This window comes from Pagrus pagrus (genome assembly GCF_965226575.1).
Source record: "Pagrus pagrus genome assembly, chromosome: 6".
Taxonomy (NCBI): domain Eukaryota; kingdom Metazoa; phylum Chordata; class Actinopteri; order Spariformes; family Sparidae; genus Pagrus; species Pagrus pagrus.
Window position 1 is genome coordinate 2,375,322 of NC_140190.1, and position 14,580 is coordinate 2,389,901.

General features: G+C 44.0%; 1 protein-coding gene across 1 annotated transcript in view; it reads right to left on the minus strand.

Annotated features, from left to right (window-relative positions):
* niban1a (niban apoptosis regulator 1a) overlaps positions 1–12,514 on the minus strand; it is a 31,543-nt gene extending 19,029 nt beyond the window's left edge. Inside the window, exon 1 of the mRNA XM_084355491.1 lies at positions 12,399–12,514. Coding sequence (XP_084211617.1) covers positions 12,399–12,453 — 55 coding nt within the window. The 5' untranslated portion in view covers positions 12,454–12,514. The remainder of the gene's footprint in view (positions 1–12,398) is intronic.
* Between the last annotated feature and the right edge of the window lie 2,066 nt (positions 12,515–14,580).

A 14,580-nucleotide genomic window follows, 5' to 3' on the forward strand; every position in this document is an offset into this window, starting at 1 on the left:
TTTATTACTGAGGCCTCTGAGCTGTCAGCAGGGGCCGCTGCTAGAAATTCTGGAAAATCTCATTGAGCACTGAAAAAGTAAATAACTTTTTCAAGACAGAAAACATAATTGGTTCCTGGATGTAAACCAATCCCAGAGATATTTCCAATGAGACAACACCCAGTCGTCCACAGACAGAAACAGAGACTCTGCTTATGTAACGGTGTAAACTGCAGCCTGCTTCAGTCAGGTTGGAGGTTAACATTTTTCCAATAAAGAAGAAGCGGTGAGTCACTCGGGGACGATCATAAAAGCTGCAGGTTTCATCTTACAGAGAGAACGGAGAGCCTGAACAGAAAACGTATTTTATTTGTCAGCTGGTTCAGTCGTCTGGCTGCAGCTGGGACACAGACGCTTTCTGTTAGAGTCGACTCTGCAGCACAAATCCAGCCTCGCTGATTCCTCCTCTCACTTCATCTTTGTTCAGGCTGTTCAGAGATGATTTGAATGGCCTCGACGTCGGCCCTCATCTGATCGCTCGGCTGCTGTTTATGCAAATATCACCAGCCGCTGTTTGTTTAATATATTCCCTTTTCAGGTTAAATGGTTATGCAAACACAGGACGGAGGCCTGAAGAGGGAGGAAGTATTCAGACACACCTTCAGACTTCAGGACCCGAACCCTCTGTGTACAAAGAGAAGGTTTGATGATTGGGTCTGAGAGCTCGGGATCCTGGATTTGTTTGGATTGAGAGTGAGTCAGAGAAGAAGTGAGATCTTTGACATGAACTGAGGCAATGTGGCACGGACACTGTGTTCAGACTGCCAGCACAGATCTGGTCTTTGGTTTATCCAGATTGACTTTAGGAAGTCTGAACAGCAAAAAAACCCACATGAAAAGTGTCTTTCGTGTCACTCGCAGTGCGACACACAACAACAAAGTCCAGAGAGGCAGACGTGCATCAGACTGGTGCGACGACAACACAAAGAACAGTCTCTGGATCGACGCTGAAATAAATCGGCTGCTCTGTGACTTGACGGCGTGATTGTTCAGGACACGGTGATGGATCTATGTTTCTCATGCTGGAAAGCCGCGTCACAAGCGTGCGTAGTGACTGATCCCTACTGAGGACATTACATTAAAACCTGGACAGTGTTGGAGGCAGAGACCCGTTCATTCCCATGAAAGCTGCTCAGTGGCCCAAGAAGCCAAAATGGCTCGACTTCCCGGTTGTGTAATGACCTGGATCTTCTGCATTGTGTGAAATAATCCAAACTACACAAACTACCTTAACCCACAAACACGTGTCACTGTCAGCTCACACATCCCTGATCGACGCCGTTTTGAATGTCAAATGATTCGTTTAACTCACGCGGACATTGAGAGCTTTGTTACACACTTTGTTATCATCTTGTGCATAATCAGCTGCTGTGCATAAAACCACAGTTATCAGTAACACCACATGACGGCGAGCTGCACGCAGCGAGCGTTTTCTAAAAAGGTAACTGGTGTATGTTTGGTATTTGGAGCGATCTTTGCCTCAGCTGTCGGGAGGAAAAGTCTCCAGCTGCAGCTCCAAAACACACATCAGAATACACATCAGCCAATCTCAACTATGAATATTTAGTATCCAGAGGTGGACGAAACACTGCACTGCTGCTGCAGCCTTCAAGGACCCACAGAGCCGCTGCCTGACCACCATATGTGGTCCTTAAATTAACCTTTGAGACTGGATCCAGACCCGCCAACAGAACAGGAGACTGTCAGACACAAATTCAAGGAAGGCACGTGAGCCTTTAACCTCCTCTCTGAAGTGCTTTTTTTCATTTTCTGGAGGCATTTCTTCATCACAAGTCAAACGACGTAGATATGTTGGGTTTTAGTTTGTTTCTCCGTCTCACCACAGTCTGACACCAAAGTTAATGATCCTTCCTTCTTTATGAGGCTCCTTGAGCTGAACCAGAAAACACATCAGCAAATCGTGTCGCTGCACTGATACAACTTGGTGTTGCCAAGATGGCTGAAAATTATCTTTAAATTATTTTACGTTATTTGACTCAAGGGAAGAGTTAAGGCTCATTTTCTTTACATACAGAGAGAAATACGTCCGTTTCAAACAATGTAACCGTCACTGCCTACATACTTACAGCCGTCCTTCAAGTTGGGATGCATGTTAAGCACTACAACCACCACTGGAGGGCGCCGATCGGAGTCAAAATCACCCTCCATTTTTCCTTCCTTCGTTTAATTCCCATCCAATCTTCTCACAGCTGTTCTGTAGTAACTCTTCCTCTTGTCCTGTGGTCGTGTCTCACTTCAACTATTGGCTACACTGCTATGCTGCCCCCCTATGTCTACCGGAGGTACTGCTCCATCGGTCCGTGAGCTTTCAGAAAAATGTGCAGAAATAAGGATGAAAGGAGCACAAAGTACGGACTGAAGTCTGTATCCGTGTCTAGCGTTGAAATCAAACATGTTGTCCAGCCTCCTCACTCCTGAATCATTTTCACACAGTGCCTGACAAAATCAGTTTGAGCTCCGAAAAACTTGATATTTTATAAACAAAACCAAAATATTCATAAAAACAAAATCAATCGCTCATTAGCATAATCACTGATGACTCACAGTTACTGCTTTGTGTTGTTGTTCAGGACCGGTCTTATTAATCAGCAGGACTGTAAATGAGCCACTGAAGCCATCTGCCTGCTTCTCATTCTCTGTCCTCTGGCACCAGTAAAAAAACACAGTTAAAGCTGAATGTCGTGCGGAGCGGCGAACACAGATTGTAAAGATATTATATGAAGCAAAACAGACGAAGACAAAATGGTCATAAAAGCAACATAACTGGGTTGTTTAACAGACGAACCACAGCCGAGGCGTCACATACAGCAAACATCAGTGTTTACATGCAGACTAATAATGTGGTCACATGAACCACAGACTCATTATGTGGATGACATTATGCTCATAGTTGGACAAAATGTCTCCAGTGTTGTTACTGAAGGGCGTTCCAGCCTGTAAACACTCGTTTTAATGTGAGAACGAGATCGTGACAATTCATTCTGATGAAAGTTGCCTGAACCTACCGGCTCAACACGTACAATAAAAAACAGGTTTTCTGGGCATTTAAGAAAGTTTTATTATTATGAAATGTGTCTGTCTGAAAGTTCAGGTGGAACCTGAGTGGATTTCTCTCAGGCACTCGGTGCTTTTTGAAACTTTTGTGCCAGAAAACCGTTTTGTCAATCGTGTCGGTGACATAAAGAAACATGCATCAGGGTCAATGCCGTCGTATCAAAAGAGGTATCGAGCATTGAGGAGTATTTTTTTATCCTCGCATTGTGTCGAAGTTCTGGTATCGTGACAACTTTAATCGACTGCAACGTTTAAAAACGCTGTGAGGAAATACGTGACTGTGTGCACTACGTTACACCTGCTGCAGCTGAACAAGAACACGACACCTGGCGAGCCACACCTGCGGACTAACCCGCACTGTAGGTGCAGGTAAAGCTCCCGAAAACCAACAGAGTAATCCTGCGGCTTGTCTGTGTGTGTGTGTGTGTGTATTTCACTTTCTAGCCACATTCGTTCAGCTTTTGTTAGAAATCATCCAGGAGATACGACAGAATCTGCCTCATGTTAAAATACAGTCAGTGAAATATGGTTATAAACTTAAATGTCATCTAAAACAACTGCTGTATTTGTTCAGTACAACATTGTTTCTTTGGGTTTCGATCCCTGGACAGAGGAAAAGCTCACAGTGATCAATAACCCTCCTAAAACTCAGCGTACATGTTGTGGCAGTGTTGAGACAAACACGCCGGCCTCTCCTTCACCTGAGACGAGTGCTGGTATGTGAACTATGAGTGAGGGGTGTGTGTGTGTGTGTGTGTGTGTGTGTGTGTGTGTGTGTGTGTGTGTGTGTGTGTGTGTGTGTGTGTGTGTGTGTGTGTGTGTGTGACAACAAGCCCCTGTTTCACTGGAGAAACCTGCTCCTCCACCTTCAACATGTAAAACGTCAGACAGGACGAGATGAAACATTCTGTCTTCACGAGTTCTCGCAGGTTCCTGCAAGTTTCATCAGTCGTCTGAGGATGAAGTCAGCCAACAGCTGAAGAAGCTGGAGACTTGATTTAAGATTGATCATCAATTGTCTCCATACAGCTCGTCTGCTGTGATCCGAGTCTGCAGAAGTTATTTACGACCTTTATTCTAGCAGAATGCTGCAACGCTGTTTCACTGTGAAGCTCCGGGAATGTTTTATGGGCTACGAAACTTCACCTGACTTTCCATCAGCGTGGAGGCAGGAGATGAGGACTGGATTGGCATTTTTGGGCCAACTTTTCCTTTAAGAGATCATTAGAAGAATCCCCCTCTGTAATAATCTCTTCCTTCCTCTTGTATCTGCACCGCTCTCCAACATGTTTCTCTTAAATCCGTCATGATTCTTGCTAACAAATAAACAGGACTGAGGACTGAACTGAAACGAGAGGTTTCCCACGGAGGAGATCAAATATCAACCTTCATGACACACAGAGCACACAGGGTGGGACATCATCTCGCTCAGGGCTTCGTCTTCTAATGAAATTAATCTACAGGATCAGATGTGGACGGCTCATTAACTCTGCTGAACAACTGAACTTGTGTCGAGAAATGATGAGTGATGAAAAATACTGAACTCGTGAACTCACGATTAATCAATTCATTGTCATATAATCTGCAACTATTTTGATAATCGATTCATTGTTGATTTGAACATGTTCTGGTTTCTTTCCTCCTCTGTGACAGTAAACTGAAGATCTTTGAGTTTTGGACAAAAAGAGACATTTGAGGGGGGAAACACTGATCAACATTTTCTGGACCAAACCAAGTAATCGATTAATTGAGAAAGCGATTGACAGATTTATTGACAATGAAAATAATCATAAGTTGCAGCCCTGCAGTTAAACACAAGGTCAGTTCACCTGCACACACTCATCTTACATCACATCTACAGGTTCAACCTGTGAAAATGTGTATATTTACTCTAAAAGAGGATCAGTCGTTTGGTACTTCTGTGAGACTAAAGTGCACTGAAACAGTGAGTTGTTGCATATCTTCACGGTGACGTCGTGAATATTTCCTTATGAAACAGGACACTGAGGCACGACACTGTTTGTGTGTGGGGGGGTGATTTAAAAGTGTAAAAACCAAGTGCTCATTTTGGTTTGTGGACTTTTCTAACACCTTCTGGAGCACAGTGAGTCGCCAACGTCCCGCAGGCGAGTGAAATCAAATACAGGTAAATCACAATGAGCTCAAATAGCTTTTTGTGCTTCACGCAAGAACTGGAGAGTGTCGCCGTGGTGATGAGGGTGTGTGTGTGGAACTTTAACATGTCCGCACATGTTATGTTTACACACACACACACACACACACACACACACACACACACACACACGATGACAGGGGGGAACAAGTATGCAGACACGCTGCTGTGGATGTCCTGCAAACAGTTTCAAGTTAAATCTACACGTCAAGTCAGAACTCACAAATACACAATTTTTTATAAAAGGCTCAAAGTGTTTCACAAAGAAGGTAAAAGTACAGTAAAGACCCAAAAATACTCAGAAATAATGTGTTTTTTTTCACTCGCTGGCCGGCTGCTCAGACGACTCCTCTGAACTGTGGTGTCAGGAGGAAACACCCGAGACGACCGACAAGTCGCTGCAAGGCAGAAAAATGTCTCACAAAAACGTGTGTGTGAAGAGGAGGGGGCTGTGTGTGTGTGTGTGTGTGTGTGCGTGTGTGCGTGTGTGTGTGTGTGTGTGTGTATTCTGATCTCTGGAGAGCGAAAACACAAAGATCACATCTGATCAGACTAAAAGCTGAAAAAATTTGCCAAATTAATCAATAATTCAGTTGACAGAAGAGTCATCGACAGTCGTCAATTATTGACAGGACTGAGAGGCTGCAGCCATGTCAGGCACAGCAGCGCTTTGAGCTAAATGCTAATGTCATCAAGCTAACGTCGAGGTCATGTTGATGTTCGCAGTCTTGGTTTGGCATGTTAGCATACACAACACAGAGTACGGCTGAGGCTGATGGGTCACATAAATGAGTCCAAGGTGTGCGTCGTTGATAATCGAGGATTAATCTTATGGCTCGTTTCGTTTCAAACAGTTAGCTGTCCTCTAACGTTGTCCCGATGTCCCGATGCCCCTTTAGACTTTCACTATCCGTTGTCTTCCCGTCATGGTGTGGACCGTGAAGGTTTGTCCACAATTTCATGGTCATCCGTCCAATAGTGTTGAGATATTTCAGAGTGGACAAAAAAAGAAGCGCTAGATGGTTAACTGAATTAAATAACGTCTTTTCTCTCTCGTCTCAGGCCTTCTGAAGAATTGGATTAGGTTGGAAGCCCCGAGATCCCAAATGTATTTGAAAAGACGTTATTCACACCCTCGACGTGCGGCGGAGCTCGTTCACCCACTTCAGACATGCGAACGTTTTTAGCTCAGCAGCTACAGCGAAGATTTCAGCTTATAAAGGGTGTAATTAACGTCTTTTCAGATCAGCTTGTGATCTCAGGGCTTCTGGAGACTTGGATTACAGCAGACGAGCTGTATGGAGACATTTTATGTTTTTTTGTTGTTGTTTTTTCCATTTTAAAACAAGTCCCCAGCTACTTCAGTTGTTTAGGAGAATGCTGGGGGAATGCTTTTTAATTTTGGGTGCAGCAGACAGATTTATTTATCTTATTCATCCAGACCTTTATAAGAGCCTTTGTATTAAAGTATTAAAGAACAGCGCTGAGTGTTGTCAAAGGGCCTTGTGGGTTGTTGGCAGATGTTCAGGGGTTTACAGCCTTTCAGATAAATGGATGCTTCGCTCCATCCTTGAATGCAATTAGACGATAAAGAGCTGCATTTACAAAGGTCGCATCGATAAACATCCCTCACTGAGCTGACAGCTTTTATTGGCCTGATGTGATTCCACTGACAGGAAAGATGCTCTCTGCATCTGACTCACACACACACACACACACACACACACACACACACACACCCCGATCATTAGGGAGTAAACCGCTTCAGATGGGCGTCACCATTTAAAAGCTTTTCTGAAACAATCATAAACTCTGTGATCCGTCTGTCAGTGACTTTTACGAGCTGCAGGGCCTGTTTGACACTCACATACCATCATACCAGGATGATGCAAAGTAAGATCATCAAGGTCTTCTGAGTTTCTATCTCCATCTCCTGTGTTTACACCCAAAATAACCTGCATACAGACGTGAACTTTCAGCTGTAAGACCTTGAAAAAGTCCATCAGCACTGACTCACACAGACATGAACTGAAGACGGACAAAAGTTTGTGGAAACCCTTCATGGCTTCGGTCTCGCCTCCAGAAGAGCTGTTCGCCTGGAGACAAAATTCTCCTGTCATGATGTCAGAGGCTCGTCCGTCCTCTGAACCCAGAGCAGTCACGATTCTGCACATCATCATGAAGTAAAGCAGCAAATGATGCTGATAGGAAAGACATTTTAAAAACTGAAGAAACGAAAATGTTCAGTCTGTCAAAGACGTCTATGTTAGCATGCTAACCAGCTAGCCCCGGCCAAGTCACCCAGGAAGAGCGGCAGGCTCTGAAGACGACCTTCGTAGTGGCCAAACCTTGTAATTACATCGTCACGTGACGCTCTGCAGACAAAAAATACTTTTCCCATAAGCTTACATTGAGAAAGGAGTTTTGTTGTAGATTGGGTGAACAAAGCTTTTACTAGATTTATATCGGACAGTTTAAAGGTGTCGCCAACCTCCACTTTTTATAGTTTCAGCCTGTGGTGTTGTCCTTTTAGTATCGTGGCTCTTCAGAGCTGGTGTCATGGTGAAAGCCGTCTGAATGGCAGCAGGTTTTGCAGTGTTTGTGTTGTGTTCTGCGGACGCTCGGTCAGTCCGGGTAAACAACAGGTGGGGCTCCAGCTGAGAGCCTGAGCAGCAGCAGTTTCCTCTCTTTGTGGAGAGCAGAGCATTCAGATCTGAAAGGGGGGAAAAGTTTCACAGACCTCTGAATATCTGAGGGATTGTGTAATGGCAGCTGGAGGCAGAGTGACACAGCATGAAGAACGGCGGCACACTGACAGAAAAAACAAGACTGGGAACGCCAGAAACTCTGCAGCCACGATAGAGGAATTCAAGTCACTATGAAGTCTTGAATTTCAACTGCAAATACACACACAAGGGCAAATACTGTGTTAATGTAACGCTGCACTGAGCCAAGTCCTGGAGGAGGAGGAGATGTGTCGCTCGTGAAGCTGCAGCACTGAAAGTCTTAATCCACTAAAGTTTCTGAACGATTTTCACTGTTGATTCTGACCCTTGAAGCATGCAAACTGAAGTATACATCTGCACGCACATTACTTTTTAACAGACCGACTTTTGTTTCTTTATTAATAACTTATTTAAACCTTGCTGCGTGGTTCCAGGCGTCACACGAATTACATCACGTCGCGTCGAGAACCGTCGACAGGTGAATCTAAATCGAATCGTGAGGCCAGCGCAGATTAACCCCTCGATGTAAGACCGGCCCTCGGGCCCTGAACACGTGAGTCTCTGAGCGGTGACGATGAGCTGGTCTGAAGGAAACGGTTCAAACCGTTGAGTAACTCCACCGAGCTGACAGCAGAGCAGATGTTACACCCCGCTGAGCTCCTCTGTTTTCCCTCTTTTATAAAATATGTGGACGATAAACATGAGTCACCTCGCTGCCAGATGTTAAAGACACTCGGATAAATAAATGTCTTCTTCATCATCACTGTAAAAGAACCAGAGACTCGTGGTTTGGCGTCTGTCTTTTGTAGGAATCTACATGTTCACGGCTTCACAGAGAAAAAAAACACATCTCACAAGCTCTGCTGAGAATATCCCCTGAGAATCCTCGAAGCCCCACAGACGCATGCTGGAGCAATTAGTGAAATATGGCCTCCGCAGCCTCATTATCAAGTTCTTACAGGAAGAGCTGAACATTCAATTTTAATCAGAATCTGCATCTGCACGGCCACTTTCTCTCATCTGATGTATTCAGAAACAACAACAGAAACAACCCGGACTCTGATGGAGACAGTTTAGGAGAAATTAGAACATGTTCAATGTCAGTTTTTGTATGCTTTAAAAACAGATCTATAAACCACACGCCCTCGCCAGCACAGTGTGCTGTCTTCACGCTTTTTCAGTCTAAAAAAAATCACTTTGATGGACTAAAAAAGCCAAATCAGTCCAGTCTCCAGGATATACTGTCAGTGGTTAATCTTTCTGCCAACCACAGTTGTGTCCAAGGTTGACGTTTGTACAAAACGTGTCATATAACGCTTATATTATATGATTATTATCTGACCTTCAAACGGGAGGGGGAGGAGACGGAGGTGGCGTTCAAGTCACACCAGAGCATATTTGCAAGGACACCAGGGGATTTACACAGCTGTTAACGGCATCAAAAGCAGGTGTTTTTACAGGACACCTGCGGCCATTTCCAGCTGCTTATCTGGCGACCAAATGCAACTATTTTTCACAGGATGTCTGAACATCTCCATCCGTGATCGTAGCGACAAAAACAGGTATTTTAAGCCAAACCGTGATGTTCCCCTCACCCCGACCGAGTGGTTTCTGTGCCTGGACCTAACCAGAGAACGAACACAGCGGTGTGACGAGAGAGAAATGGAAAATTCAACCTCAACAAACGTAAAGTTGCAACAAAAAGAAACGATTTGCAGAAACATACTTAGCTAACAGTTATTCTGGAGATTGGGTCGGTCTAATATAGTCACACAGTCCAAACACCACAGAGAGGCACGAAGAGGACAGATGACATCATGTCATCTAGGGATCGGCCTCCACCAAAACTGGACCGTCATCTCAGCCCAACCCAGAAAACTGACATTCAGCTCCAGTACACACCCACCGTCCAGCCTCCACCCTCCACCCTCCACCCTCCTTGCTCTGCAGACTGAGACAGAGGAATGTTTTCACTCTGACAGACTGATGCACCGTGTCACCGCTCCGACTGAGTCCTCCACTACAAACAGCAGCCAGGAAAAACTGACGAGGCAAACACGAAAAGCACGGACACGTCCCCGAGTCTTGAGGCCACGAGCTGCACCCAGCCTGTTACACTAGTCTGAAGGCCTTCAACATACACCGTACTGTTATCTACAGTCCTGTTTATGAGACCCAGCAGGCCCTCTGAGGCTTCCTGTTCGTCTCAGTGACGACAACATGAACACATTTCCATGATTTTCCACTTCAGAAGACACACGCTCGGCACAGGATCAATTCTTTTTTACTTTTCCATTCCCATTCTGAGCATATGATACTCTGTCCTGTTACCACGGCAACAGCAGCAGCCACGCAACCGGCGTCGACGTCAACAGACGTTTTCACAAACGGGCCTTTTCTCCGGCCGAAGGAGACCTGATTATTCTGCATTTTAAATCATTGTTGCACTTTTGTCCGAGCTCTCTTTTGTCTCAGCCTTCTCTGACTTTTCACCTTTAGTTTGTTTCGTTCGCAGCGGTTTCACGGAGCACTGACCCCCCGGCTGTTGTTCAGGTGACCCCAAGAAAGCTAAAACGGCCCGACAGCAGCCTCCATCCTGCACACCTGACCGGCTTCTGGACGCATGAATGAAGCGCTCGAACTCTCTGTGATCAGTCGGTGACGTGAACACAGCAGCTGTTCAGTGTCGAACCTCAAAACCAACTCCAGCTGATGATTATCAAGCTGACCTCAGGTGTTCGTCTCATGTCTCCTCCTGACTGCGACCGCCTGAGCTCAGCTGATCTTCTCTTCCATGCTGAGCAGTGATTAATGAGCTCTGAGTGACCAATCAGTGTGACTGATCACCCGCTAAACTGAATCCTGATGAATGTCAGAGCTGCAACAATTAATCAATTAATCACGTAGTTGTTAACTCAATTATTTGCCAACTACTTTGATAATCGATTCATCAGTTTGAGTCATTTTTGATGAAAAGAACATGAACTCTGATGCCAGCTTATTAAATGTGAATATTTTCTGTGACAGTAAACTTCACTTGACTTTCCATCAGCATGGAGGGAGGAGAAGATGACTCTATAAATCTGCTTGGGAATCCCCAAAAAAGACGCTCCTCACATGTGCAGAACTTGCCTTAGAAACATCACGTTTTTAAGTTTTCTTCAGTATCAAAGTGACCCAGTGACAGTTGTCCGTACATCCACAGGTTCACTGCAAACAGGAAGTGCTAACAGCTAATTCGGCAAAGTTTTAATGGAGTTTTGGAGCATTTTTCTTTCTTTTTCAGCTGTTTTCTCTGTTTTAAATCAAGTCTCCAGATACTTCAGCTGTTTAGGAGAATGCTGCAACTCTGTTTTCCCGTGAAGACATTTACATGACATGTTCCAGAAATGTTTTGTGGACTATGAAACTTCACCTGACTTTCCATCAGCTATAAAGAGATAATGACTGAATTTTTAAAACATCGTCAGGATCTTTGAGAATATCAGATGACGAACACACTGTGACCGAACATGAACTAACTGGGGCCTGACCAGAAGAAGACTCAGCCAGACTCAAAGAAACAAAACCACAACTGCAGCAGCAGCGTTAAAGTAACATCGTCTCCATTAACAGAAACTTTCTGCTCAAATATTTGTATCAGTCGCTCTCTGAATGTTGTCACACGCAGGCCACCATCCATGCATGAACACCTGTCATCGCCTGTGTGTCATTCACACACAATGAAGGCAGCAGGAGCATCTTTTGTCCTCTGCAGCCATGAATGGACACACCCAGCAGCAGAGGACACCAGAGACAGGAGGGGGAACAGGTCTTGGCACTTTCTCTCGTCTCACTTTTCTCTCCCCTGCAGGACTGGAAAGTCAGGAGCGACCTGATAAACGCTGACTGGAAAAGAAGACGCTTTAAATCCCTCTGAGCGTCTTAATCTGTCACACAAACTGCCTGGAGAGCAGAAAAAAACAAGTGGAATATTTCTGAGGATAGACGCAACAAAACCAGACTGACAGGTTTCCACTGAGAGATCCAGATCTTTGGAAACGAGTTCTGGTGAAATTAATCATCGTCCTGTTTCCCGAGAAAGTTAAAAACAACCTTCATGAGAAGACAGAAGAAGATCTCAGCTCAGTAAATGAATGAGACATTCTGATTAACCCGGACAGACGCTGAAACAGCTTCCTCTGAAGCGCAGAGAGGAAAGGGAGGAGCGGTTTCTGTCCGATTTCCACTAATCACCAACAATTACACGTTCAGCTCTGTGATACACAAACCAGAGAAGAGGAAGTTTGCTGTGAGACATCATCAGGAGCGACCCGCCGTGTGTTTGCTCTGCGTCGGATCAGACCGCGGCGGCGCGTCCTCGGCGCGTCCTCGGCGCGTCTTACCTCTGATGAAGGTGGATTTGGTCTCATCCAGCAGACTGGACGCGGAGATCCCCATGGTGCTGCGGCAGGGAGAGGATCCACAGGTAGGCTTCAGTCCTCAGGTACTGACACCGTCACATCGGTCTGCAGGAGCAGCAGTGAAAGAGGAGGAGGAGGAGCACGGCACGCCCTCCTCCTCCTCCTCTTCCTCCTCCTCCTCCTCTCTTGTGTCATTCAGGGACGCTCAGGCAGAAAAACCAGCTCACTTTGTTTTTTTTTTTATCCTCAAGGCGCCTAAAAATCACCGTGATGCTCTTTGATCAAAGCGGTAATTATGTCGATAAGGATTAATGACATCAACTTTGAATAAACTTTATTTATGAGCCCGGATCAACAACAATAAACTCAAACACAAAGCACCAGCGAAGTAAAGCCTGCAGGCGACAAGAAGTACGGAGGACTGATACTGCCACAAAACAAAACAATAATCAAATAAACAAACGGCTCAATCAATAATTCATATAAGAGCCTGATGATTATTGATTTTGGGGCCGATTTGCAGACATTTTTTTCACATGTGGTCATCAAACACTTCACTGAGAATTGAATCATTATAAATCATCCCAAGCATCTTTTTTTCTGCACATTTTAGATTTATATTCATATTTTATTCTATCTGTTGCTTTGTGATCTTATAGTATGGCAGGTGTATGTATACATTTATAAGTTAATGTGGGTTTATCTGTAGGAAGCCAATATCCACCAATATATTGATCAGGCTCTATAAATATGTCATTAAATGCACCACAAATAATATTTAAAATACATCTAAAATGTCACAAAAATGTACATCTCCATTTATATTTGCTCCAGTATTTATTTACCTTTGTATTAATTATCTCATTTATTTGCTTTCCCATTTAATTTTCCATTTTATTCATTTAACGCATTTTTAAAAAAAATATTCATTTACGTATTTATTTCTCTTCTATGCTTTTCCCTGCATTTTGCAAAATACATGAATAAATACGTAAATACATTTTAAAAATAACATGAATTAGTAAATAAAATAGTAAAACAAGCAGTACAGTAAATGAATAGGGGAATTTAATGTTACGGTAGAAAAGTACAGAAGCCAAATAAAACAGAAATATCAGTTCACATTTTATTAATTAAATCACAAATAAAATATATTTTTTATGGGTTTTTGTTGCATTTAATGACATTTACTTATTTATTGAGCTTTTTATTTATTTGTTATTTTGGTGGTCTGACTCCTCCATACACAAGTACAATTTTGAATTACTTGTACTTTACGTTTCATGCTACTTTATACCTCTACTCCACCAGATTACTGACAGATTCAGTTACACTACAAATATGAGTTTATAAACTACGCTCAGCAGCTACACTGAAGATTTCAGCTTAATAAAGGGTGTAAAAAACGTCTTTACACATCAGTTTCTGCAGACTTGGATCACAGCAGACGAGCTGTTTGGAGACATCTGATGTTTAAATCATCTCCAGCTGCTTCAGGTGTTCAGCAGAACGCTGCAACTCTGTTTTACTGTGAAGCTCCAGAAATGTTCTGTGGACTACGAGACTTCAGCTGACTTTATATCATCAGGAGGAGATGATGACTGAGCCTGACTTTATATCATCAGGAGGAGATGATGACTGAGCCTGACTTTATATCATCAGGAGGAGACAATGGCTGAGCCTGACTTTATATCATCAGGAGGAGACGATGACTGAGCCTGACTTTATATCATCAGGAGGAGACGATGGCTGAGCCTGACTTTATATCATCAGGAGGAGACGATGACTGAGCCTGACTTTATATCATCAGGAGGAGACGATGACTGAGCCTGACTTTATATCATCAGGAGACGATGGCTGAGCCTGACTTTATATCATCAGGAGGAGACAATGGCTGAGCCTGACTTTATATCATCAGGAGGAGACGATGACTGAGCCTGACTTTATATCATCAGGAGGAGACGATGACTGAGCCTGACTTTATATCATCAGGAGGAGACGATGGCTGAGCCTGACTTTATATCATCAGGAGACGATGACTGAGCCTGACTTTATATCATCAGGAGGAGACGATGGCTGAGCCTGACTTTATATCATCAGGAGGAGACGATGGCTGAGCCTGACTTTATATCATCAGGAGGAGATGATGACTGAGCCTGACTTT